At 47.3% G+C, this 26,404-nt stretch overlaps 9 protein-coding genes across 9 annotated transcripts; 6 read left to right on the top strand and 3 right to left on the bottom strand.

Annotated features, from left to right (window-relative positions):
- Positions 1–22: 22 nt before the first annotated feature.
- Positions 23–1,726, bottom strand: B0J16DRAFT_307973 (ankyrin repeat-containing domain protein; the record flags this gene model as incomplete). Its single annotated transcript, XM_046124860.1, has 1 exon — positions 23–1,726. One exon carries the CDS (start codon positions 1,724–1,726, stop codon positions 26–28), a length of 1,701 nt encoding a protein of 566 aa, XP_045982051.1.
- Positions 1,727–2,180: 454 nt separating this feature from the next.
- On the top strand, positions 2,181–3,806 carry B0J16DRAFT_346023 (ankyrin repeat-containing domain protein). The gene has a single exon (XM_046128365.1). The coding sequence runs from the start codon at positions 2,222–2,224 to the stop codon at positions 3,695–3,697; it is 1,476 nt and encodes a 491-aa protein (XP_045982050.1). The 5' UTR covers positions 2,181–2,221; the 3' UTR covers positions 3,698–3,806.
- A 1,578-nt stretch (positions 3,807–5,384) lies between these two features.
- On the top strand, positions 5,385–7,015 carry B0J16DRAFT_307963 (uncharacterized protein; the record flags this gene model as incomplete). Its single annotated transcript, XM_046124859.1, has 3 exons — positions 5,385–5,591; positions 5,642–6,499; positions 6,557–7,015. The coding sequence occupies 3 exons, from the start codon at positions 5,385–5,387 to the stop codon at positions 6,989–6,991; spliced, it is 1,500 nt and encodes a 499-aa protein (XP_045982049.1). The 3' UTR covers positions 6,992–7,015.
- Positions 7,016–9,529: 2,514 nt separating this feature from the next.
- On the top strand, positions 9,530–10,964 carry B0J16DRAFT_346020 (ankyrin repeat-containing domain protein). Its single transcript, XM_046128364.1, has one exon. The coding sequence runs from the start codon at positions 9,534–9,536 to the stop codon at positions 10,812–10,814; it is 1,281 nt and encodes a 426-aa protein (XP_045982048.1). The 5' UTR covers positions 9,530–9,533; the 3' UTR covers positions 10,815–10,964.
- Positions 10,965–11,997: 1,033 nt separating this feature from the next.
- Positions 11,998–13,151, top strand: B0J16DRAFT_346019 (uncharacterized protein). Its single transcript, XM_046128363.1, has one exon. It carries the CDS (start codon positions 12,203–12,205, stop codon positions 13,040–13,042), a length of 840 nt encoding a protein of 279 aa, XP_045982047.1. The 5' UTR covers positions 11,998–12,202; the 3' UTR covers positions 13,043–13,151.
- A 3,709-nt stretch (positions 13,152–16,860) lies between these two features.
- On the top strand, positions 16,861–17,368 carry B0J16DRAFT_346018 (uncharacterized protein). The gene is made up of 2 exons (XM_046128362.1): positions 16,861–17,127; positions 17,184–17,368. The coding sequence occupies exons 1-2, from the start codon at positions 16,946–16,948 to the stop codon at positions 17,251–17,253; spliced, it is 252 nt and encodes an 83-aa protein (XP_045982046.1). The 5' UTR covers positions 16,861–16,945; the 3' UTR covers positions 17,254–17,368.
- Positions 17,369–17,757: 389 nt separating this feature from the next.
- On the bottom strand, positions 17,758–19,245 carry B0J16DRAFT_402137 (uncharacterized protein; the record flags this gene model as incomplete). The annotated part of the gene is made up of 1 exon (XM_046132621.1): positions 17,758–19,245. One exon carries the CDS (start codon positions 19,243–19,245, stop codon positions 17,758–17,760), a length of 1,488 nt encoding a protein of 495 aa, XP_045982045.1.
- A 3,819-nt stretch (positions 19,246–23,064) lies between these two features.
- On the top strand, positions 23,065–24,621 carry B0J16DRAFT_307958 (uncharacterized protein). Its single transcript, XM_046124858.1, has 2 exons — positions 23,065–23,999; positions 24,047–24,621. The coding sequence occupies exons 1-2, from the start codon at positions 23,270–23,272 to the stop codon at positions 24,361–24,363; spliced, it is 1,047 nt and encodes a 348-aa protein (XP_045982044.1). The 5' UTR covers positions 23,065–23,269; the 3' UTR covers positions 24,364–24,621.
- On the bottom strand, positions 24,568–26,076 carry B0J16DRAFT_416647 (S-adenosyl-L-methionine-dependent methyltransferase; the record flags this gene model as incomplete). Its single annotated transcript, XM_046133613.1, has 9 exons — positions 24,568–24,634; positions 24,696–25,115; positions 25,168–25,305; positions 25,355–25,415; positions 25,465–25,590; positions 25,643–25,684; positions 25,735–25,825; positions 25,894–25,944; positions 25,993–26,076. 9 exons carry the CDS (start codon positions 26,074–26,076, stop codon positions 24,568–24,570), a joined length of 1,080 nt encoding a protein of 359 aa, XP_045982043.1.
- Positions 26,077–26,404: the final 328 nt, after the last annotated feature.

The raw sequence follows: 26,404 nt of genomic DNA, 5'->3' as shown, positions 1-26,404 counted from the left end.
ACTCTAATCTCCTTTCTTATCTGTTCTATGCTCTTCTATATCTAGGCTGTCCTCTTCCCCGTCCAGGCCGACTCCTTCCAGAACTAAATCGCAGTTGCTTAGAGGGCTTACAAGGTAACTCTGCATTTCTCCATTCCTCTCTTCTCCTTTGGCATATTTGCCGTGGACTTTCATTATGCATATCTGGTAGGTCCATCAATTCTTCTCCTCCAGCTTTCGCCAGTCTTGCCAGCATATCCTCTTGCAATCTTGTTCTTGCCTCAGCTTTGCCAACCTCGCTTGGCCAGGAACGACCAGAAGCAGCTCTATGGAGAGCCGTCGCTTGTGACAAATTTTTTGCTGTGGGGTCTGCACCGTGATCAAGCAAGCACGATACGGCATCGACAAAATGTAGGTTTCCGGCTGCAATATGCAAGGGTGTGTTACCAGCAACAGTGTCTGTAACCCTTGCTCCATGGGCAAGTAAAACAGATATAGCAGCCGGGTCGATAGGCACATTCGTTATGCACGTGTCGAATAAGGTATGCAGAGGCGTCTGGCCCTTGTTGTTGCGTATGCTGGCATCACTACCCCTCTTGCATAATAGTTCGAAGACGGGGGTATATAATTTGCTGTTTCGACCAAAAGATTCTGTAGCGTGGTGTAGAGGTGTATATCCATCTTGGTCCTGTATGTTGATTGCCGCGGGGTGTAAGTCGAGAAGGAGTTCAATAAGGCTCGTAATATTCTGTACTCTTTCTCGTAACATTGATTTTGGGATGCATTCCAAATTATCTGGTAATTGATTCCCAGTTGCCCAGTGGAGAGGAAGGCCCCCTAGACTGTCTCGAGAGCACGCCATACTCGCGGCAGTAACTACACCTCGACAATCAATCAGAGTCTCGGCAGCCTTGAAATTTGCATGATAACACGCAACAGCTAGTGCATTGACCCCAGAAGCAGAAGCACCAATAAACTTTGTCCATTTCTTTATAGTGGTATGGAAGTTAGCGCCGCAATCAATGAGTCTCTTGATTAATTCAGGGCCTGCCCACTTAACAGCCAGAGTCAGAACAGTGTCTAGGGTCTCCTCATTATAAGTAGCGAGGACAGTATCGGAAGCATAAGCACCTTGATCCAGCAGTAAATTAATTACCGCTTCATTGTTCTCAAGGCAGACTTCGTTCCATTCGGGTTGGAAGCAATATCTCTCTGAAAAGACATCCGCGGCTGATAATATGGCAGTGTAGCCCTTGGTATCTCGATCTTGGATGTTGGCATAAAGTGGCTGATGGTCGAGTAAAAGTTTTACCATCTCGATATGACCGTATCTAGCAGCTTCATTCAATAGCTGGAACCCTCGCATCTTGAACCTTATCGGTTGAGTGGAAACGGTATCGCTCGGGGCGTTGTTCAGAAGCCATTGAAGTACATCTAGGCTTCCACTTTCCACAGCCAGGCGGAAGTAATCAGTTGTTTCGATAATCTCATCTTCACCATTCGGAAGCTTTGGAACGAAACATGGTGCAATAGTGAAGTATTGCTGAAGTGCCCCGAGGCCGTTTTGCTGGACGATTTCATGTAGAAGGGGCAGACCTTCCATTTCATAGAGAATGGAACCATCTCGATCAGTCATGGTCATGAACACTCGGTCTGGTTCATCTTCTTCACCAATAAATTCATCATTAGGGTTCACCCTGAATTTTTGATAGGCGGATTCGGTTTCGGAGATATCTGGCGGAGCCATGCTGTGAGCGGTAGAGGGAAGCTAAAAGACAAAGAATTGGTTAGGGTGTTATTTGTAAATTGCAAGGGTTTATAGCTGGTTTTTATAAAATTGGCTAACATTCTAGCTCCAATCAGTGGAGTTATCATAAGATATTTATAACCAATCAAATAAAGCTAAGGGAAGCTCGGCCAAGACTCAGAGCTCAAGCTCACTGCGTCCAGAACTATCTAATCACACAAACTATAGGCTTAGGCCTAGTTAGTAGAGTGTAGTAAAGAAAAGATCTCTACTACTACGTAGTAGGTAGCAGTTAAAGCGCATCTTACACTGTGACTCTTCGCCGGAAGGTCCACTGTATTTGGTTGGCTATAAGCAGTCCCGTAGAACTCCACTTGCTGAGGTTGTCAGACCGAACCAGTTTTATAAATATCATCCATGGACCCACGCACCGTGCTTCATAACCCTTGTCGAACACTTTTCTCTACTCTTCAAACGACTCATCCATTTACCAGCATGGGGCCTTCTCTCCTCTCCAAAGCCGAGTCGCCTTATCGGAAATTCAGGCATAAACCCGTCAACAAATATAACGTACATGGACCTCCTTTTGACGTGCCCATCACTCTAACTGATCGCGATGGAACTCTTATCCATGAACAAGAAGGGCAGGAACTTCTCACGACTCTAATTGTTCACAACGACGTCAAACTCCTGGAACGGTACTTCGCTATTGACCCTCGAGCTATCCCATACTATTTTGACCTTCCTGATAACGATGAGGCCGGTTATGAATATGCCAGTCTGTTCATTTGGGCAGCCCAATCTGGCAGTCTCGACGTACTCCAAATGCTTTTCAATTATACCACAAAGAATCTTGATCCGATGACGCCGAGACGATTTTCTGGGACCGAGCTCTTGAATCACGCTGCAAGATTCGGTCGTGTAAATGTTGTACAATGGCTCCTCGACAACCAACCATTATACGCCGATATTCATGATCGAGATTTCCAAGGCTATACTGCGCTTACAGCAGCTGCGAATCTCTTTGAGTTCCGTTACAACGCCCCGGCCTGGGATGACATTTGCTTCGACAACAGCGAGGTGACAATGAATCTACTGCTTGATCATGGTGCCTGCGCCTCGGATATTGGTTATCCGACGAATGACAAGGATCGGAAGGCGCATTCTGTTCTCACATTGGCCGCGCAGTGGGCAAGTAGTGATTTACTTGCAAGGCTCATTGATGGTGGTGCCGATGTCCATCACACGGTAGCCGTAGCCCAATGGGAGTTACCATTTCTGAATCGACGCGATTTACCGCCCCGTGTAGCTGTCGAAGTAGATGTCAACGCACTCTTCCTTGCATCCTTGTACGCAAACCTCGGTGGCGTAAGGACTCTGGTTGATCGTAGAGGCGGATTTGGTATCGAAGACGTGGTCTGCTCTCCCGACTGTGTGGGGAGCCTCCCTGTTCACTGGGCGGCTCGAAGCCCATTGGAACACATACCAGCATCAATGCGCGATGAAAAGGCTGGATGTATCCGTCGAACTATTGAACAGCTATTAGACTACGCTCCTACAACAATTAACGTCCAAGATAAGGACGGGAATACAGCCTTGCATTACGCCACCAGACATTTTGGCAGGAATAGTAGAGCCTTCACTCCAATTTTTGAACTTCTGTGCAGCCGGGGCACCGATACAAGCCTCCGCAACTACAAGGACGAAACGCCACTACATACGCTGTTCCAACCCGAGGGTGATGATGGACCCATAGACATAACTGCTGTGTCACTTTTACTCTCTCACGGCGCAAAGGTTACAGATGTTGATGAGGCTGGCAATACGCCATTGCACATCGCAACAAGGGACTGGCATTTCATCGATGCCGTCGCTCTTTTGCTCGAGTATGGTGCTGACCCTGCTCAAAAGAATCTCAAACAGGAAAATGCTCTTCCCAAGAAGATGGAATATCTTCTCGGAAGCAAATAAATCTACAAGACACTGATTGACGGACTGTATAGCAGATATGTCAAGAGCGGGATGGTAGTTGGTAGAAGGAAAAGGAATTGTGCGAATGATTGGGGAAAAGAAGAACAGCTGCGTGAATAACAATGTAATTTTGTTAACTACACCGTCACGAATATCTACGGATGTGTTTGGTTTGAATATTTAGAGTGGCTTTCAAGATAACGGCATCATCAGCTTCGTTAACGCATTTGTTAGATGTCTGGCAGTCCTGTCCAGTCACTGGTTTGTTACTGTGCGCGACATGGTGATGATCTGCCTATGAGGCTCATCTCATTAACTCGGCTAGAGTCTCAGCCCGCAAGCAATGTCCGCGAATTCCTTCCGATTTGGTGATGTGCAAGGGCATTTCCGGTTCAGTAACCGAAGCACGGAACACCTAACCTACATCCACTTACCCTTGTCGAAAGTTGTAACCCTTGCTAGCCTTATGGAGTAGAGTGGAAACGACTAACAACCAACACATTAAGCTAAGAACCAACACGTTAAGCTAACGACCAACACAGCGTCGCAATTGTCTCGGAAAAAGCGCTCCTAGAGAGGATAAGTCAAGGAAGAAAAATTCTTCATTCTGTACGCGAAGGTGAGAACAGCAGCCTCGGCTCGTTGGCAACGTATTGAAAGCTGTCGTGCGACAAGGATCTCCCATTCACTTATTTGCTGTCTAAAAACGGAACCTTGCCTGCAGATGAACTGTCCGAAATTTAAGTGGAGTTCCCGCAAGGGCCCACCGACTGGCTAACCTAGACTTGAATATGAAGGAAATATCGAAAAACGACAATCATTATGCTAGCTATCTAGTAGGGAAGAATAACGAGTTAATTCTGCACCTCTATTTACATGTACTACTCTTTCTCATCAGCCAAAGTTTAGCATTTCTTCTTATTACAGAAGAAAGCAGTTACACACGGAAGTAATTGATATTTGTCGTCGATCAGAACATAGCCTTGTAGATTCTACAAAAAACAAGAACAAATCACTAGTCTGTCTATGTAACCAGGTACAGCGTATCATCGGCTTCAGACGGTGGCAATGAAACATCGGGGTGTAAATACTGGAGTGGTTCGAACGGAGCACCCATAGGCAGTTAAAACATTTTGTCTTGGCAGTTGGTCCAAGATGAACAACATCAAAAGCCATATCCACTGGCCCTCGGTTGCCTGCACCGAGACCAGGATTATTACTAAGTGCGCGGTGATGCTGGTCAAGGACCCTGGATACTTCCAGTTCACGATAAAAAAGCCGCTGAGTGAGATTCTTGGCTCGGCTCCAGCGTTGCCGAGATTCACAGGGTCCGTGATTTCGCAGGGATGATCACGCCGTCCGAGAACAACCTTTCGCCGAGACCTCAGCCCACCCCACTGGAGACTGTCTCGGCATTATTCTGGTGTCATATGTAAGGCACCGTGCATGATGGCTGTTGGTTCTTGAGCCACAGGACGGAAAGCTCGTTGGACTGGTCCAACCATGTTACTGCAGGACCGGAGGAAACCAACACGATATTTTTTGTAAGAATGCATTTCCGTGGGGAAAGATTGTGGACATTTTGGTAACATAAGATCGTATATAATCGGCATAAAAGGTACTCCGAGAGTAAATGTTTAATCACCAAGTCGAGCCTTTTCCTACTTGTGGACTTTCTCAGGCCATTATGCATTTTACGACTCTCTTGCTCCAGAGCCTCTTGGCCGTTGGAGCGATGGCTCTGCGCGGCCAAAGGATCCAACGTCAGGACGGCACTGTCGATCCAGGCCAACCCTCGGACTGCACCTGGTGGGTAACGAGAGAGGAGGATTGGCAAGATTGTGCATATCTTGAAACAGAGTGGAAGCTGAAACATCCAGAGTTCGTTGAATACGTAAGTGGCAGTCATTAACTCAAGCATTAAATCGTACTCACAATTTCTAGAATCCTACAGTCAAAGATGACTGCAGTGGCATGCAGTTTGGACACTCATACTGCGTCGAGGTGAACAATGGGCTTCCCCGCAAGGAAGAGTCTGCATCCTCCAAGGCAACCACTCAAGTCAGCGTGGCTGTACCGACCAAGACGCATCAGGCAAGTCCAGCGAGACAGACACAGGATGGTCTCATCGACACATGCGTGTCCTTCTACCAGGCCAAGAAGGGAGATACATGCCCGAAGATCATCGCTGAACACAACAACACATTCGACAAAGATGATCTGGTCAAATGGAACCCCGCCATCCAAGATAACTGCAGTGGTATCTGGGCCAACTACTACTATTGTGTCGGAGTGCCTGGAACCCCGACGTCGCCCTCGACACTAACCCATGAGGCTACCACCAAGCCCACCAGTCCAAGTAAACCTAGCCCTACCCAAGATGGTCTGATCAGCAGCTGCACCAGATTCCATCAGGCTAAGAAGGGCGAAACCTGTCCTAATATCATCTCTACGTTTGGCACATTTGACTTCGGCACCTTCTATGAGTGGAACCCAGCTGTTGGTGAGGATTGCAGTGGCCTTTGGGCAAACTACTACTACTGCGTCGGCGTTCCAGGAACATCTCTCACTAAGCCCTCTGTGACAGCAGTTGAGCCTTCGGCGACTGGCTTCCCAACCCCATCGCCTATCCTTGACCGGACCGTTAAAGGCTGCACCAAGTTCCACCTTGTTTCCAAGACGACTACTTGCCCATCGATCGAGAAGTACTATAACCTGCCTTCCTCGCAGTTCCTGGCCTGGAATCCTGAGGTCAAGGCTGATTGCAGTGGCCTTTGGGCAAACTACTATGTCTGCGTCATGGTAGAAGGATACAAGCCTCCAACTACAACCGCAACAATTCCAGCAAACGGGATCCAGACACCGTCACCTATCCAAACCAACATGGTTAAAAACTGTGAGAAGTTCCACCAGATTAAGTCTACTACTACTTGCTCGTCTATCGAGAAATATTACAACCTTCCCATCGAGACCTTCCTTTCGTGGAACCCAGCTGTTGGCAAAGGCTGTGAATACCTTCAGACAGGGTATAATGTCTGCGTTGCAACCGTCGGTTGGAAACCTCCTACGAAGACCACTACGAAACCTTCCAATGGAATTTCAACCCCTGCGCCTATTCAAACTGGGATGGTAAGTAACTGCAAGAAGTTCCACCCTGTGGCTTCCACGACGACATGTACATCTATTCAAGCCTACTACAAAATCAGCATGGCTGAGCTAGTCAAATGGAACCCGGCCATTGGCTCAAAATGCACTGGTCTTTGGGCCAACTACTATGTGTGCGTTGGTGTTTAGGTAGACGGGAGAAGGGCGAAGGAGGGAATGGAGGAGATATCATAGTAGTTATAAATAGCACCAATTAACTGTGGAACACTTTATTACCTGTATTGTACGTGAAGTTTGTAATGCTTTGGACTATGATTGACCCAGTGAATAGCTACATCCATGTCTGCTACGACCTGTATCACCGAACTTTCCTAGAACCGGCAACTTCCTGTGCTCAGAGGTAGAGAGAAGCTTCCATGTCAAACGTAGTATTTCAATCTGGTAGCCAGTTTCGGCCACTAAGAGATTACATACTTGAGACATTTTATGTCAGCTTGAACTAGCCCCCAAGCTATTTTATTATGGAAGCCTAAGCCTTGGAGGACAATTCCTCTGTAACCTACCTACTTGGATTACTGTCGGGCTATGTCGGATGGGTCAGATCAAATGACATGATCCGCTCGGACCTCTCAGATACATATCATTGTCTGCCTCGATATTTTGAATCGTCAGGGTTCTGAACCAGTCGTGATAGTTAACTGAGACCACTAAAGTGCCAAGCTGGCAAGCTTTACGGAGAGGCTGTTGCTTCTTAACGCAACGCTGAAGGTAGCAATTGTATCTTCGGCTGGGAAGATGTAAGCTCCTGACTATCTTTAATTAATTTTCTTTAAACCCAAAGCATCGATTTTGCCGCGGAGGAAATGTCGATCACTGCTTCGCCTAGTATCTAGATGTCTCACTCCATACAAGTGAAGTTAGTATTTAATAGTGCTGACATCCAGGTGGGTTCTCAGTAGTGTTAACCCCAAGCGACTCCGTTACTTGTCGATCGTTGCGGCTGTTCGGCACATTGTATGTTAGATCGCCGATGGTCCTATCTAATACTGAGCACCTATGTTGTTCTGTAAAATGACGTTGTAGCCGGACATATTCACCTAGTTGGGAACATTAAAGGACCTGATTATAGTGTTCAGCTACAACTTCTCGATGTGCCGATATAAACTAGTTTCAGAACAACCAACTTTAAATCTATGTAACAATTTAAAAAGACTGCAATTGCTATGGCTTTAGATGCGGACGAGTTACTAAGTACCAATATTCTTGTATGTACCATGTTGCAAAACGTCACAGTCGAAGCACGTGTTTGTCATCAAGGATAATACTAACCGTGAGATACAAATGCCATGGTGCACGAAAACATATGCCTAGAGTCGATTCTGCCTCGCGAAGATTGCGCTTAGTGTGATCATCGGTTGGTCACGTCCAAGCGCGTCTTACATCTCGACTGTTGGAGAGATAGGGTTGCCAAGGCACTGCAAAGGTTCTAAGAAGTAACGCAGCATGTTCAAAGACAGGTCGATCGTAATGGCTTATGGCCTATACTTCCGTAGGACGTAATACCTGGTTCATGGCCTTTTACGGATTGAGTCAGAGGTTCTAGGCAGGCATAATATGTCGTTACGTCAGACCTTGAAACCTATCTACAAGGAAAGCTCCTACGTCAAGACGACGAGACTTTTGTAGCTCAAGTATAAAAGAACACCGTCGAAGACATATTCTCATTACTCTTATCTTCATCCTCAACTCTCAAGAACGACTCCCATTCATCTCCACAATAATCACACCATATTATTACTATACATATTCAATCACTACCAAATACAGCAACATGCTTGCCGTCAGCGCCATTCTGATATTCCTTTCTTCTGTCCAAGCTGGAGTCGCTCCAGTACTGAGACGCGACGACTTTCACGGCTTCCCTGTCGGTGACACCTGCCTGTTTACAGGAGGCGGTCCTGTAGGGGTCGCAAACGCCGTATGTGCCGTCAGCGATGGCAACGCACACACAGACAAGATCACCTGTCCGTACCAGGGGGTGGCGGAGCGTATTTGCGGCCGGGACGATGAGAATTAATACGTTCGGGATAACTGCAAAGTTATTGATGGATCTGGGACCTACTACACCACCAACAAAGCGCCTACCGATGAATACGAATACTACAACCGATGCTACTGTGTCAATGGCAATTTCTGTTGCGACCAGAATGCTGAGGTCCTAGGCGGTGAAAACCCCGTCGACTACTTCAAAGGAGCTGGATGCAACTGTGGTGATCCCATGTAAGGGACTGGATACGGCAGCATGCTTTAAGTCGAAGGAACGTTCGCTCTTCAATTCAACATGAATGAGTATAGCACGTGCGAGCAACCCAGTTTCTCAACCGATAAACTGGACAAAACAAACGTTCATTACCATACACTGGGAGCCTAAGGTTGGCGGCTTGCTAGTTCCCTGTGGCAACCACGATCGGGCCAATGTCTTACGACGTCACCCTGACAGGCTGACACAGAGCTTTCCCCTACTTTCACTGTACATACATTCACTTAGCACTAGATAGAAGCTAGTTCACTAGCTGTCAATGAGGCTTGTTTATCGAACTATATTTAACTCGCTTTCGTCTAAAGGTCAGGCCATCTATCATTGTTGGCTACTCCACAATTATTACGTCAGCACAGGCATCAGCTCCGATTACAGGTCGTAGTCCTTAGCTCACCTTCTTCTAAACCAAACATGAAGCAACAAAGCAAAATGTCATCACAAGACAGCCAGCTTTCGCCCGAAGAACGACAAAAGCGATTACAGGCAGAGCATTATGCCAAGCAGGTGGCGGGTCGGGGCGCGCAACTAGCCATGTTACGACAACAAGCCGAGCGGGCCAGAAAGTGCAGTTATGGCACTCCCAGTACCACCGGCTTGCTAGCTTACGCTACCCTGCCCGACCAGAAAGACCCCCAGCAACAAGGAGAGATGCCACCAGAAGGGAATGAGGGCAATGAGCTTTCGCCAGAAGAACAAGAAAAAAGGCGGCAGCTAGTGCGTGCAATGCGTCCTGAGTCAAAGTCGCCAGAGCACCTGCAACAAGCCAAGATGCTGCAATTAGCAGCACAACGCGGACTGCAAATATCGGGGATGAGATACCAGCAGATGGGCTACGGCCTTCCTGACAGGTGTCCCAGCGACGTGGAGCTTCGTGTGGGACTAGAGGCCGATGTACCAGATTTTGTCAATTTTCGGTCTGCCTGCCGAGAGGGTGACTTATCGACCGTTAAGTCAATAGTGTCCTCTCAACCTCGCTCACCACTCTATCTTTACAAAGGATTAGACGAAGCCTTTAAGAACGGCCAAGTCAACGTTTCACGTTTCCTTCTACAGTCTGGAGCACCGATGACACGAGCAACACCACCAGCCGTCCTCAAAGCCCCAGCAGTTAAACAGGTTGCCTTGTTCCAGGTTCTTATGGAGCACGGCTGGACAGTCAATACTCCAGAGAGTCTCCTACCAGAAATCTTTCGGAGTAATAATGAGCCACTGTTCGATTGGTTTCTGGAACAAGGCGCAGATCCCAACGTTGTCGGGCCTCAGAATGATGAAGGACGAACACTCTGGCTGGCAGCCAGTCAGGGCACTGTTCAAGCGGTGCAGAAGCTTCTGAACGCTGGAGCCAAGATGGCCAGTTCGGGGCTTCATTGGGCTGCAGGCGCCTGTCCTGAAGGCTCAATTGCCAACATCGTACGTGTTGAGCCGAGCGTGGAATTCGACAAGTCAAGAATACCTGTCATGGAGCTGTTACTGGAGACAGGGGGTGACATAAACCACAGACTGGAAACACACAGTCTGGAAGAGCTGTACCCAATTGGAAATGCGGTCAAGGCGGGTGCTGTTGAGAGGGTCAAGTGGCTACTAAGCAAGGGGGCAGATCCTGACCTGAAGGGGCCGTGGGGCAGTGCCAGGGACTGTGCTAAGCGTGGTTCGAGCGATGAGATGAAACAGGTGTTGGGAGTCAAGCAGTAATAAATTCAGTCGCGATTAGATACATGTGTGATACGCGTATAGTGTTAAACTTCCGCGTATTGTGTAAGTTATAGCGAAGCTAAATACACAATGCGCATATAAATTTAAACCTCTGCATGCTATAGTATTATACTTGATACTAAATTCAAGAGAAACAATAATATTAAGATGACGTTCAGAGAAATGAATATCTAAGACAATATCTATTTATAAATACCATTTTAAACGTCTTATTCTCAATTCTTCTGTGATATCTATATAGCTCGGTCTGTATTCCTAGATACTATTATCAACAATGCATTACCGCCAGGCCCTTGTGTTCTTGTAGATGGCTAAAAGACTGAGACGTTAAGTCTTTCGAGCTATATTCCTTTCCGAAACAAGTGATTGATAACCATTTACTTCCCTTCAGGTGTTGCAGAGGCAATACTGTTGGAAAGCACAGAACGTGAGCCAGTCTGGACTTTGGGTAAGTTAAGGAACAGAAATACATATTTCCAATAAAGGTTTGCATCAAAGTGACTTTTTGTACTACGTCTCTGTAAATGCTAATATCTGTAGATAGCTAAATGTTTTCCATAACTATATCGTTTAGCCGGTCCCAGGTTAGTATTACATAATACGCGTATTTAAAGACTTGTAGTGTCAAGTTGTACTACCTAAAAGTAGTACGCTCTTAAATTTTTAGCTAAACTACACTTGCTAGGGATTGCTACTTTTAGGGGCCCACTAACTTTTCGTTTCCCGGAAACGTACCTCGCTTCTCGTAAACGTACCTCGCTCCTCGTAAACGCACCTCGTTTCCCGGAAACACAATGCATTAGTTATTTCCGCAGCTTCACTTAACCATACAGATCCTAAATAAGCCTTAGAAACAGTGGAAGCCGGATAGATTACCTCAATCAATCAATAAGTCATTCAATCCACGATTTGACACGACTTATTGGCAAGCCCGAATTAGCAGCCTAGTAAGTATGCAAGTTTGGGACTTACCACTTGACTTGTTAAACGAGCTTGAGCGGCCCTCATTTGGACTAGCTCAGTAGATTCAGAAGCTCAGACAGTGCATACAGGACCTAATTTAGTATAGTGGCTAGGCTATGCAGAGGTTATGCCTATAAACCAGGGCTTGCCGGTCGCATGCTGTGGAGCCTATACCCTTTATTTATAGGTTGATTGACAGCCGGGACATGGAATGGCAAAACCTTCCTCCCTCCCACAATACGTTTTCACATGAATATCAAGATTTACCGGTTCTACTCCCTCTCTTTTGATTGACGACTTCAGATATTCGACCAAAAGATCCACTATATCATCCCTCTAGCTACCCGTTGACTATCAGCCACCATCTACGTAAAGTAGAAGACTACAGCTTCGTTGCCAAAACAATGGAGCAGCTCAATCGAGCCAAGTCCTCTTCGAAGGATGCCGTGCGCAGTCAATTCGAAGTTGTTCCAGGTACTTCGATCTCTTGGAAATCCACTGCGATAATTTGGCTTCAGCAAATGACCATCTTCAAAGCCCTTCTCATTGTATACTGCCTCAACGTAGTGGCATGGGGAGGGATGATCTTCTTGTTAATCTGCAACGCTGCACCGGCTATGTGTCACCCGACCTGCGACGACATTGACTCTCCACGCCAAAAATGGATCGAGATAGATTCGCAGATTCTTAATGCTCTGTTCTGCATACCAGCATTTTGGCTTGCTCCTCGACGATCCATCGAGTTTTGGAAAGCAGTCAAGTACACGACGAAACAAGACATAATCGCCCTGCGCCAGCTCGCCGCGACATACCGGGAATGGTTTCGGCTCCCTGGATCGGACTCTATACCCGCTCATGTGGGCCCAGTCGAAGTGGAGGCTTGGCTTAATGAAAGCTCATGTCAAGAGGAGATATTGCCTTGTCCGCCAAGCAGTATTCCCGAGCCACCAACTTCTGGGCGACGAGCAATGCCAACTCGAATTTGGACGCTCCAGACAGTCATTGGTTTGAGTCTGTTGAACACGATATTTCAGGTCATTTTATCTCTGTTCATGTGGTGTTATAACCGTCACAATCGACCAGGCTGGTCCGTTGGACTGTTTCTCTGTCTGGCTTTCGTGTCATCAATAGGTGCTGGTGTACTCCAGTTCCTGGAGAAGAAGAGAGTGGACCGAGTTGAACAAAGAGCCTGTCGAAGTGCATCAAGGATCCAGGACGAGGAACTCGCGCTGGTGGATCGTTAGAAGCTGTTGACGAGCAACCGTATATTGTCAAGGACAGGCCAAATCGTTGCCAGGTTCTCACGGTTGAATGTGTTTTTTCTTTAGAGTCGTTAACTGATTACCCCTAATGAATCTCTTGTATCTATTGTTAATAATCGTGCTAAGTCCAGACGTGCATATTTTCCAAGAAGGGCCACGTTTGGACTAGTGGGAGATATAACCCTTGCCTCAGGGAATCAGAAGAATGGGTCTTCAGAAGCATAAGATAAAATAAGTTGATCACTTTATGCAAGCTTGGACTAGAGCTTAGGCTACTTTATTATGGTACTTCAGGCCCACTGCTTCAACCAATAAACTGGAGACCCCGGACACGTTCATTTCAAAGATTGTGAGCCACTGAGGTTGGCGGCTCGCTGGGTCATTGTGAAGCCACGTTCCGGCATCCCGACTCATTATCGAGCTCACAACTCACGACGCGACCTTGATACATACCTATGAGCTGTTTCCAGGTGTCCACATTTTGACCCAGCACAAGTTAGATTACCAGCTACAAAGACGACCTTTTTGCCTCGATATAGCTGTCTGCCTTATTCATCCTGACACTTCGCTTTACTCACCTTCCAGTTGTACTAATATAAACAGTGTGGACTATTTTGTCCTTCACTAGCCCTTGCAAGACCGTGGTGTCTAACATCTTTTGTTTGAAGAAGCTGCTGAGCCTACCCTGTATCTACAGAACAATAAAGGCATGTTAACGCCTTACACATACCTGTTTCCTGCGCCCCTATCTATACATCTTCCAAATGCAATAATTGTACGGTTTTCAATGGCTGGAACAACCATGCTTTCATATACATAACTGCTTCTCGGACTAATGAAGCGACGTCAAAGACCGTCAACTTGTCGAAGTTAGTGGATTGGTGAGAAAGTTTGTCGTTCGAAGTATTGCTTGGGAAAGGGGAGGCTCCATCACCTGTTTCAAGTAATTCGAAAAAGATCCCATGCTGTTATCTAAACCCACCAGTCGCCTACTCTAACCTCCACTATCTCAGCAGTAAGACCACAACATCAATCTTCCTCTCTACATTGTCACCACTATTCCTCCACTTCTCCCGCGTTTTGTACCTCCTCAGTCTTATCCTCACGACTGCAGCACCCCCGCCTCTGCATTTCCTAAATTCCTTCAAACCTCATCACTCCAGCGCATGCATCCTTCACCGCCTAACTTACCACTATCTAGCCAATGTGAAAGTGAGAAATTATGTGAACTCCCTTTCGTCATTGCCCCACGTGCTTTGTTCATCGAGATGGGTCAGTCAGCCTTCTACGTGTCCTTGCCTGCAAATTAAATCATCTGTACTGGCCGCTCGAGTGATGGCCCTTACAAGATTGAATTCCATCTGCTATTCAGAGACAAGATTCTTGCATCACGAGGCGTCCAGCCACTGCAGAAATGCTAGCCTATTGCTAAACACGTCATCCTACCTATGGGTCAATCAAGAAGTGCTTCCTAAATAAGACACAGCGTATTAACAAATCAGATTGCGAAGAGATGCAGGTGTACTTGTACTGTAGCCTAACTGGGACTGACGTATCTCCACTTAACACAGTCTGTCTCTGACCATATTGCGGTCAAACCATGCACCTGCACGATTATGGTGTAAGGCATCAGCTAGCCAATTGGACCTTAGCTCGTCGGAACTTTTACAGGGTTCGGGCCTATACCAGCCGTTCCGCTGTCACAATCACCGCTATCACATTCTTTAGCTGCGACTTGCAGGTATGATCAAACGCCACAGTTCGTAGCGTCAGCTGAGGGCGATCGCGCGGCGTCTTATGATTCGTCAGTTGGATCTGTTTCAACAAATAAGCCGAACCGACAGATCACATTTCCAGTCAACAAAAATCCCAGATCAAGGCAGAAAATTATTGACTCTTCGCAGGAGGCCTATCTTGATATCTCCAATTCATCCACAGGCTGGTTATTCTAGTCTGAGTCTTCCATTTTCATGGCTGCACAATTGGTCGTCGTTCAATGGATAGCCAGGCTGATTTAATTACTGCTCAACAAATGAGTTTGAATGGGTTTTCAATATAATTGGTACAATAGAAGCTTTTCTGTACATGATCAAGTTGAGTATGGCTCCGGAACATAACGTCACGGTGACTAAAGACGGTTCCGCTCGCAACGGGCCGCCCGATGTAGATCCCGAAGGTGTAGCTCGATTAACTTTCTCCTGTGAATTGCCAAGCTGCGAAGTCGGAACGCTATTCAAGGAGCATCGCTACTCCGACATCCGGACCACTCACCGTGGAAACTCTAAGACACGGTACTCTAGTCCCTCATCTGAACTTGTTTTTGCCAGGCAGATAACGGCCAAAAGCGGCTTGGCAGACCCCGCCTCGTCTTCTTTCGACGGCCTGCAGGAAGCTATCAGAGATGTAAGACTTGACAGCTGAGCTGCGTGACCTGGAAGGTTTCTGAGACGATCGTGTTTGTTGTCAACCAGGGATGCATCCCTTGGCAAGGGAGGGATACCCCTCTTCGTAAGTTGAGCTGTCAAGTAAAGAGGATCTACACGCAGCGTCGATCTTCAACGTTACGAATGGAGTTGCATAGAGATCAGCACATGGGTCATTTGACAGGACTCCCCGGGGGAGTAACAGAAGAAATCTTCTATAAAGTAAGCCTCCAAAATGGGAGCTTATGTGCCTGTCTCAATTTTGCAGGACGTGATTAAATTACTACGTCCCCTGGACTCTCAATAATTAATTCTTAGGGGACTCTGATGACTGCCAACTAAAAGGATACCCAACTAACCTACTTGTATCTTGAAAAAGCCTTTTCAACATTACTCAGAATGCCGTTAGCTATCACCGGTTCTTTCCAAGTGTGGGGTGTTCTTGTCAGTGTGCGGCTGGACCAAGCAAAGACACTCTAACCCAGCTGCTCAGTGTCTCAGTTGTAAGCCCGGAGGCTGGCCTACCACGAGGGGTATTGTGTCTAACAAATGGAGTTTATTGTAGGTAGCTTCCGGCCAAATGATCCATCATCACGAGATGCAAAAGGCAATATTATACGAAAAAGGAAAGACATAATTGATCATCCTACACTTATACTTCAATTCATTTCTTACGTAAAGCATTCAGTCCTACGGACGCGTGAATACAGACATCTTGGAAGTGTCATGTTTAATCGTGAAAGTGAGAATTTCACACTTCGGTCGTCTAGCCCTGGAGTATCATCTTTCAGCAGTGAACGTCTGTGCAGCCTTCATCTATTCCTTAAAGTGATCTGCATTAGTTCCAACTCGGGTATCTTGCGGGAAATTAAGGGATTTAGAAGCGCCTTGATCTACAACAGATCAACGGTTGTAATCTCCCCCAGAGTGTCATCTCCCGCACAGGCGCCACTAACGTCAAAGCTGAATGTAGGTCTTGGAATTGTGTTGACTGTCGTGATAGTTGCCTTGTAGAGGTATCACATACCAGACAAGTTATGCACCCGCACCAAAACGGATACACAGGCCCACTTCTCAATTCTCAGGCGTCACTCTCCCTTTGGATCACCGGTCGAGGGGATGTGAGGATCCCAGACATCGACTCACGACTGATGTCCAGTTACGTAGCTATCGTGTGTTCTCCCAGCCGTTGATGACGTCCCGTCAAGACATTCAGCTTCATTGAGATGCAAGGAAGGCTCGGCAGATACAGGCGTGCCCAATTTGTTCTTCCAAAGACACAACTAGCTCTTGCCGGGTTGGAGATCAATTCATGGAACCCAGAAAACTATAAAAGCCGTCGTTTGTCCTGCTTCAATCATCTATCATCAGCACTCACAATCACACACTTCTCTCACAACCACACTATCAAACAATATTCACTTTACATATCTGTTCTTTCAGATCCCCTCAAACCATCAACATGAAGGCCTCCGTCATCCTCACTCTCCCCGTTCTTGCCCTTGCCGCTGCCACTCCTGCCAAGGTTGAGGAGAGACAGGTTGATCCCCTTACTTGCCTGAACGGCATCCAAGGCCTTAGGAACTGCATTGACCCTCAACGTCTTATCGCCAACCCCACTCTTATCTTCGGCATCATCGGATGGTAAATCACTCTCCTAGAACTTGAATTTTAATACTGTAAATACTAATGTACAGTAGTCTTCCGCCTGCGGTTCTCGGAACGGTCTTTGGGTGCCTTAGTGGTCTTCCTATTCCTGTCAAGGAATAGACTTCAGAAAGAAAAACGAATATTCACCTCTGGGCGGACCAAGCTCAGGCATTTCAATTCTTGGAGGATCGAGTTAAGATATTAGTCATAACCTACAACCGTCGCCTTATCCTGCTAGCGGATACCTAAATTTACATTCCTTTGAGGCGATAACATTACAAACTGTGATATTGTGCTTACGGCTTCACATGAATGGAAACCTTACAGCATCGCTCGTGACGATGTTGTACTAACTGTAGCTGAGCTTCAAGGTTTAACTAAGAACAACTGACTTCTCTCACGCCGAAGCAATGTAATACTAGAGAAATGATAGACACTTAAAGCTAGATGTAAATGTTCATAGGAACCAGATGTCCGTTCGCTGGACACTTATATACAGTAGATAGATTCCATGATCAGTGGGTGTGTACTTGGGAAGTTTCATTTCGATTACTAGCAGCAAGACTTATATTTTAGGAAAGAGTAAGCGTGCAATAGGATATTGACAGAGACTTCTCAAAGATATTATTTGAATCGCCAGAACGTACTCAGCTCCCCCTCAGCACTGCTATTAAAGAAGGGTGGTACATGCTGTACATTGTTCTCTGGAAACCCCCCTTTGATGGCCACCCCATTAAAATGTGGTGGCTTTCCAAAGGTCCGTCCAGTAAAATAGTCTTGCCACTCAACAGATCGCCTTCGATCACGCTCGTTGTATTCAGAAATCAAAATCTGGTTGATAGCCTCTTTCCAGTAGCGACAAATGACGTTTTTAGTTGGGAAGTGCAAGTGAATCGGAGGATATAATCTCGGAGAATCGCAGAACATCCACGCACGCTGTCGATACATCCTACTCTCAATGAATCCGAAACGAGTAGAACTTATATTCGAGAAGGTGGCTGCATCCTCCACTCGATGATCTGGATCTTCGTCTTCGTAAATCTTGCTGACCAGGAGCAGTGATAAGCCCCCTCTAGGCTCAGATGGCCTCGGATGGAGATGCCGTTCGTCATGGAGGAAGTGGCCCCATACTTTGTCTCGATAGTCAGGCGAATATTCTTCTGAGATAGAACAGAACCAATGCAGTAGAGTCGGGCTATCATAAGGACCTTTGGCCATATGAGTCAGTAAATGGGTTAAGACGTCGAGCCCTCGACCGTCTGACCACTCGTACACGTTGTGGCATGAGAATGTGCGGAGAAGATCTTGAAAATAGCTTAGGCTAGAGACTGTCGTTGTGTCGGGATACAAGAGGCCCCTTGTCTTGCTATACTTGAAGAAATCAGTAGGATGGCGTTTCTGCGCCCATGCCAGTCGCGCAAAAAGACCACCAAAAGAAGCTTCGACGTACTCATTGACGCAATGGATAGACTCATATAGCCTGGAATCCATGTGCACCCATGAAGCACGGGACGTTTCACCCCACTCCGTTTGAGGCTTCAAGTCTACCAGCCGAGGGTCAAATATCTTGCAGAGGACCTCATGTTTGAGGAAAGCTCGAAACAGACGATACCTCTCGAGTGGTGACAAGTCGTCCAAAGTGACTCTCTTTTTCGTGTTCGTATAGGTAATTTCAGGGGGATGACGGAGATACTCCATGACTGGATCCGAGGCCGTTGCCTTTCCCATATAATCTTCAATAAAGAGTCCTAGACGAGAAAAAAGGCGATGGAGATTTGCGATAGTTGCATGATCCCTCTCAGATGCTGGTATATCAAGAGGGTTGTGAAGTTCGTTGGCAGTATATTGGCCGAACTGACGTCTCGTAGCTTGGTCGTCAGTCTTTGTCGCGTCAAATCCAAGAATACCCATGGCATCTTGGAGCAAATCGTCGTTTTTGCCTGTATGTATCAACTTTACGATGAATTTGCGTAAGAGAGCTGGTTTGTTGGCTGAATAATGACTCAGCATTGTCGGAGAGGCGTGAATGAGTCGCCAGATGGTGGTATGTGAGTAGATGTTTTCCATGATGGAGAGGGTGATTTCCACCGGGAGCTTCTGGAAAGGGTCCATCGCGTTTGTTTGTGGTCGGCGGTTGTTCTTGAAGGGTGTATGCTTTGAATGAAGATACAGAGAGAGAAATAGGTTGTGTCGGGTGGTAATACGGAGGGACAGGTTGGGCGTGTCGAGTGGAAATACAGAGGAAGAGTGTGGGCTTATATAGATGGGGACTGGGAAAGTTTGTCTTATCTGAGTGTGATTCATTTGCATATGATCTGGACAAAGGAAGTTAAACTTTGCAGTGATCCAACATAAGCTTCAAAAGACGCAACAAATCCCTGTCATTCCTAAACTTTCAGTCTTGGTGTACAATGCATCCGAGACGACGCATTCGCGGTGGTAGAGGTTTACTTGAGACTTGGGATGTCATCAGTATGGTCTGGAGATAGTAGTCCTTCAGAAAATCTGATAGAGGAAGATCAAGAACGTAGGGGAGCACAAGATTGTCTTGAGTATCTGAGTAATGATGATCAAGTGTGAAGGTTTGTCGGAAACTTTAACAGTCATTCTACCGAGCGACCGCAACGCGAAGACTGATCAGCCAGAAGCTGTGTTGTTACCGAATTCGTCTTGTACGGCTGAATCTGATTTCGAAGTCGCTTGCTACTCAAGCAGAAGACCTAATGGCGGCACGTGGTCTTTGAAGCAATTGGCCGCCGATCGCCTGAGATGAATCAACATAGTTACTTTATGCTGGCTTAGACTAGGGTTTAGGTTATTTTATTTTAGTTTTCCTAAGCCTTAGAGTAATCTCGTCTTATTGGCTTTCTAAACTCAGGATAAATTCTGCTTGTCTGTTCATGCAGTCTTGGGCGGCAAATGCGTTGAGAGAGAAAATAGTGACGTTGTTCTTCTTATTGTTGTTGGCGGTTATTGTGAATAGTGGCCATCAGATAAGCTTTAAAGAGATTTAGACGTTCCACGGGGCATCATGATTTCTTTGCCCGCACATGACCTTTGCTTGCCTTGCCTTGTGAATAGTGGCAATTCTCGTACTTGGACAAAAGAAAAAGTGTAGCGGTAGCAGAAGCAATGTACTTAAATAACCGAGTATCGTCACGTAGAATAGGAATGGGACGGATGGTAGACAGAGCTGGTTAACTACGGTGTGTTTATATACCTATGGGAAGGCACGCCAATGACTCCGCCTGAAGCGCCACCCTGCACTGCATAGAAAAGGGTCGAGGCCCAAAGACCATACAGCCCCAACAACTCATTCCATCACTCCCAGCAATCGCAACAATCCAGATGCCCTCGTCTCCTACTCTTTGGCCTCCACTTGCACGTTTGCCGCCAGCCTAGGGGTGGCTGGGTCTGTGTGATAGAGGCTCGAAAAGGTGCCGCCTCTTCTCTCTTCAGGTCGGTCTGTGTGCTATAGGCTTTATAAGCCAGCATCACCCGCCACCCCCAATCCGTATTGTTGCCGAATTCAGCTTGGACGGCTGCATCGGCTATCGCATCTGCGGTCTGAGCATCCTTGCCATCTGCTATAGCCTTGTCGCGTGCTCTTTGGCGGACTTGCTCAACCAGGCATTCTCCCGACTGTGACCTTTCTGCTAGTCGGGCGCGACAATAACCTTACCACACCCCATTGTCTTTGCTGTGCCTGTCTGTCCAGGAAATACGGAGGGGCAGAGGTGGTAAGAGTGGGAGGGGGTTGGGGTTGGGGTTGGGGTTGTGGCAGGCTGGGATGTTGGTATGTAGCGAGGGGGTGCCAATCCCATGGCTCCCAAATGTTGATCTTCTGTCACGCAGACAGGAAAAGGTATGATATCCCGATTAGACACTGGAGGGAGAGAGATGATCCTGACGTTGTTGTTGGCGCCATGGCGTTGGGTGCCTCCCTTCCCTTGATCGCGGACGCAAACAAAGGAGAAGTTCTGATCATAGCGTGTAGGAACGCGTCGGTAGGGATGGAATTTTCAACTTCGGCGGTGTTGTTGACGTCGGAGTGCAAGAGTCGTTGACGATTCAACGCCCGCGACCCCACAGCAAAGCTGCCTTCTTCTCCTATTCATCGGCGTCTGCCAGTGTCGCCGCCGCTAATTCTTCCTGTGTTCGGCGAATGGCCAAACTCTGGTATGCATGGGGAAACCTCCCCAAGAATTTATTTCGCAAGGTAAACTCGCTTAATGCAAAGTTAGCCAGTGATCGGAACCATTGTTCAGAGTGACACTTACTTGCGACAAGTAAAGGCCAGCTCTTTGGCTATGCCATGTAATTCTTAAGGGTCAAGTGCCTCAATGCGTGGTGATTGTCTTGTAGCCATCCAGCAAGATCTGATGCTTGCCTCGGGACAGCTTGATTCGGACCGCTGGTGATGAGATCTCGAAACTTGGCTGCTTGGTCTTGGTTCAAGTCGGCTGTGCTTTATGAAAAGCGAGGTGAAACTAGGGGGATCAATCGTTCGAATGAAGCCAATGCCACGGTGCCTCCCTGCCGTTGATCGTGGGTGCAAACAAAAGGGAGCTTCTAATCATGGCGTACGACAACGCATCGGTATGAATGGGATCTCGGCGGTAAGATCGAAGTCAAAGAACGGCGGACGGACGCAGCGCTTCATACCCTCTGTCGCGGCTCTTGAGTAGCATCAAAATCGTGGACATTCGCGTATCGGGATCGCCGGGTATCACTGCCGACAGGAACAGGAGAAGGTGCGCTTCATGGCTAACAGGGAGGACTGGTGCTGGCATTGTCGGAGGCGACTGGGGTTTCGACCTTCTTGGATGGGCTCGCGAATCGGGGACTCAACGCGTGTGAGGCTGCCGAGGAATGAGTGAAAACGGCCAGTAAGATAGAAAACGGCGATGGAAACGGTCGGTTGTTTGACAGGTTCGATGAGCAGAATTTGATGGATGTTTGTGGAAGAAACTCTCAGCGATGGGCGTAGTCAAGTGACGAATTAGTGAGGTGTTGGGTTGGCCTTATTTCTGGCAGGTCCAGCCCTATCAGCTTTGGGCAGTGCCACGCTTCAATGCGACAGGAAGGTATAAGGCTTAGGTTCTGCCCCTCCTGCCCAGTCGATATCAAGAAATGGATTCCGTATCGATAAGCGTCCATCACATATCGATAACACACGTTTTGACTGATAAGATTTACGGCCAACGTCAATACCGAGTGATAATCGATTTGCTCCCGCCGGTTGGTGGTTTTGATGCCGTGACGCAAGATCCATGTTTACGGTAAGAAGGAAAAAATGGTCTAGAACTTAGGATGCTAAGATTCAGTAACCTAAATGCTAGTCTAAGATATCATAAGGTGACAAAGTCATTTCGTCCCTTATTCCGAATATTCGTCGTCAATTCTGACATTACCCTAGAGATACCCAACCCCAAGAAACTAAAAAGCACTGACAACCCAGATCGACAAGCACAGAAGATCCTCCAGAATAGCGGCGATGACACATGTCTCCGTAATGGCAAAACACTGGGTCAAAAGCTCGCCTCGCGTAACATGACAGGCCAGAAATCCTCGGCACAATTTGTCCAAATTTCCGGAACCCTAACTAAGATCAACAAAACCCCTGAGGCGGTACTAGTCCAACCAGGGCTAATTTAGCCGCCAATTGTCGATCCAATAAAGTCCCAGCCACTCGGTGCTATCTCTTTCTAGTGAAGCTTCGAGGGGCTGTAGATCCAATCAATTGGAGGAATAAAGTTCCATGGCTGAGACATGTCTTTGTGTTAACCGTATTTATGGTAAATATAGATTGCGTGGTACAGCTGTCAGTGAGAATGAATGAGGGGTCGGCAATTGAATGGTGATCCTTCATGGTTAGCCTCCTTCGCTAAGAATTTAGTCCTGGTCTAACAGACCGTAGGCGATCGCTTCATTTGGAATTCAGGTCTACCGTAAGCTAACGACCGCGGAAGTACAATAACCCCGTGCACACGCTAACAAGCGGGGATTCGTCTCCATACATCGTCCCATTTCCCTCGTTTGAATGCAACTTCGCTTCCGACTGATCGGTTCGCTTCTTCTTGGCCCTCTCGACCCTCTTTGAACTCTCTTTCATCAACTTTCGCAACAAAACAATATGAGTGATTTACCAACTTCTATCCCACGGGGATCGTGGGTCCTCGTTACCGGAGCCAGCGGCTACACGGGTAGCCACGTGGTAATTGAGTTTTTGAAGCAAGGGTTCAATGTGCGTGGTACGACAAAAGATGTAACCTACGGCAATTGGCTTCTTGAACACCCTTCCGTGAAGCCATTCGCAGACCAAGGAAAAGTGGAATTGGTCGAGGCCGACACGACAAAACCTGGAGATTTCGACGACGCAGTCAAAGGAGTTTCTGCTGTAGTTCATCTCGGAAACATCGGCGAGCTGACACCAGACCCCAACGTGGCATTCTCATCTGCCGAGGAAGCTGCTTTGTCTGTTTGTCGATCAGCAGCCAAAGAGCCATCAATCAAACGCTTTACTCTCGCGGCTGGACTGTGGACTTCGGTTTGGTGTAAGCCCGGGGAGACGAAAACGATTAATCAGCAAACATGGAACGACGACTTAGTCAAGCTGGCTAAATCACCTCCGCCGTATGAATTGAGCCGTATGCTGGCTGTTTATCTGGCTGCCAGAGTCGAAGCCGAGAAGGCGGTTTGGAAGTTTGCCAAGGATGAGAATTTGCCCTGGGAGGTCAATACGGTCAGCCCGTGCTGGTTATTGGGCGAGCCGTTGCATCCGAGACATTATATGACTATGCCGCTGCAGCTACTGCAGCAGTTGTATCTCGGCAAGACGGAAGCGCTAAAGGAGAACACAACAGGTAAGTTAACAGACGGATTGATGTGAAATGAGAAGCTAATTGAATAGTGTACTACACTCACGTGTCGGATGCAGCTGTCGTCTACGTCGCTGCTACTATCGACCCCGAAGTGAAGGGGGACCGCATCCCCGTGCTTGCCAAGTCTTTCAACTGGAACAACGCGTTGGCCATATTGCGTTCCTCTTATCCCGAAGAAGACTTTGAAGAGGATTTCATTCCTGGAGATCCAGTTTTGTCGTACAACATCGAGAACAAAACCGGGCCGGAGTTATTGCAGAAGTGGGCGGGAAGGAAGTGGATTGGTCTTGAGCAGGGTATTACGGAAACGATTGACTATTCTCGAAAGATTGGAAACTTGGACTGAGGAAATCTGCAGAGGCATGAGCGAAGAAGGGAAGGTTTATGAGGTTTTTGGGTTGTGATCTGGGATGGGCATGGTGGAACAGCTGCGGCTGATTACGACTCAGCTGTGTCTGTCGTATGACTACGAGCGGAAATGATATGGATTTTCCAATAATAAATAATAAAAATTGAATTGGTAGGCACTGTGATCTAAGATAACAAGTGATCAGGCTTCCGCTGGGGCGTCCTTCGAAGGAGCCTCCACCTCCGGCTTCCTGCCATACACAACGTAACTAGAAATTTGAGTCAGTAACCGTGATCTTACCCAAAGTGTGAATACCAACGAAAACTTACATGGGAATATAAGCATGCACACTCCGATCCCGAAGCTGCTTCCTCATAGCCGAACAAAGAACCATAACCTCATCAGCAGTCCATCCCAAAAACCTCGTAAAAAGCGCCAACAAGAGTCCCTCAAGTCCATTGTTCATATTAGCATACGACCACCTACCCAGCTCCTTATGATGCTTATCCTTAGGCCACTCATTAATCGGCCAGCGGAATGTCTTCTCCACAACATCTACAAAGCCAGCTTTTTCGAAAAACTCCTTGTAGCGCGGGGCGAGATCGATAGCGCGGCCGGCTTTGGCGCTGGCTTCGATGGATAGAGTACCGGATTTTACGAGGGCGCTGTCGGGGAGAAGAGTGCCGTCGTCGCAGGCGATTGGGTAGGTTAGGTCTTGCATTTCGAGATAGCCGCCTGGTTCGAGGTTTCTGAGAGAGGTTAGATGGGGAGGAATGGAGAGGTGGGAGGAGGGGGGTTTACTCGTAGGAGTTTTGGATGAACTTTTCGGTATCGGCGAAAGAACCTGTCATTGTGCGGGCGAAGATGAAGTCGAAGGGCTCTGTCCAGGTCCATTCTTTTTCGAGGTCATCGATTTCGAAGATACAGTTTGGCGGAACCCTGAAATTGTTAATTTTCTGTAACTCGATAAACTTGGTGAGGAACTTACATGGTAGGTTGGATGGGGCTGAGATCAACACCGATCACCTTGGCCTCGGGGTGAGCATCGGCTAGCATATGTTAGTAGTGACGTTATGCGTGAAGGTTGATTCATCTCACCATATTCAATAGCCCAAAGACCAGTTCCAGTGCCAGCATCAAGAACACGCTTAGCAGTCCCTGAGACCTTGGGGCAGAGACCGAGCTCGCCATGGAGCGTCAGAAGCCAAAGGTTGTGCTGCAGATCTGTATTACACTGTTAATAATGTCTCACTCAGAATTGAAATGGTCAATGTACCAAGACGGTCGCTCTCGGACTCATCGTTGGGGAAGTTGTATTCTGGTTTCGCTGTTAGTTGGAATACTGAGAGTGGTTGGGGAGACACCTACTTCCAGAGCTCATGGCATGGTATGTGCGGCCGTTTTCTTCTTGGTACTGCAAGACACTTGATCGGAGGGACTCCAAGCTCTCGAGGTCCGACTTCAATTGTTAGCTTATTTTTCTTTTTCTGAAAACCAAAATGAGTGTCATCAGGCTTGTGGACTTACGCCGGAGAAGGTAGAGTCCGTATCGGCATCATCGTCAAAGTTATCGGCAGCCTGTCTGCTGTTAGTATTCCCTCTCCACATAAGTCTGATCCAACGTACCAACGGCTCCTGCGTGTGCTCAACCTGCACCTGTTCACTCTGCACCTCGGTGGGCGCCTGCGGCTGTTCAACTTGTGCAGCCATAATGTCGTATTGACGATTGTACCTGCAGCGATTGTATGATCAAGGTCAAGAAAATTGAGGGGAAGAGAGGTGTTACATGTAAATAAATCAGGTGATCTTGTACGGAAGCTGATACATGTTAGGAAGGACGCAGAAAAAGACCTCACACAATTTCTATGCAGTATTGATCTGTTGGGGGACATATTTCCGATGCATCTGCCCGGCGCAGCGGGTCGTGAACCAACAGTCCCACTGCCAAGAGTCGTACTGAATTAACCTGGTACGTATCTTCTTACAAAAGGAAAGTTTCGAGAAACTTCAATGAGCAGCCTAGTTCCCGTTCAATCCC

The sequence above is a fragment of the Fusarium flagelliforme genome (assembly GCF_020744385.1).
Source record: "Fusarium flagelliforme strain FIESC 12 MPI-CAGE-AA-0113 chromosome Unknown B0J16scaffold_5, whole genome shotgun sequence".
NCBI classification, from domain to species: domain Eukaryota; kingdom Fungi; phylum Ascomycota; class Sordariomycetes; order Hypocreales; family Nectriaceae; genus Fusarium; species Fusarium flagelliforme.
Note: the sequence above shows the minus strand (reverse complement) of the source record. Positions and strands in the feature narration are given on the sequence as shown.

Excerpts from the sequence above, each read along its gene's own strand:
- B0J16DRAFT_346023 (XM_046128365.1), top strand. The coding sequence starts at position 2,222 with ATGGGGCCTTCTCTCCTCTCCAAAGCCGAGTCGCCTTATCGGAAATTC.
- B0J16DRAFT_346020 (XM_046128364.1), top strand. The coding sequence starts at position 9,534 with ATGAAGCAACAAAGCAAAATGTCATCACAAGACAGCCAGCTTTCGCCC.
- B0J16DRAFT_346019 (XM_046128363.1), top strand. The coding sequence starts at position 12,203 with ATGGAGCAGCTCAATCGAGCCAAGTCCTCTTCGAAGGATGCCGTGCGC.
- B0J16DRAFT_346018 (XM_046128362.1), top strand. The coding sequence starts at position 16,946 with ATGAAGGCCTCCGTCATCCTCACTCTCCCCGTTCTTGCCCTTGCCGCT. Across the intron at positions 17,128-17,183 it reads ATCTTCGGCATCATCGGATG|TCTTCCGCCTGCGGTTCTCG; the intron begins GTAAATCACTCT and ends AATGTACAGTAG.
- B0J16DRAFT_307958 (XM_046124858.1), top strand. The coding sequence starts at position 23,270 with ATGAGTGATTTACCAACTTCTATCCCACGGGGATCGTGGGTCCTCGTT. Across the intron at positions 24,000-24,046 it reads GCTAAAGGAGAACACAACAG|TGTACTACACTCACGTGTCG; the intron begins GTAAGTTAACAG and ends CTAATTGAATAG.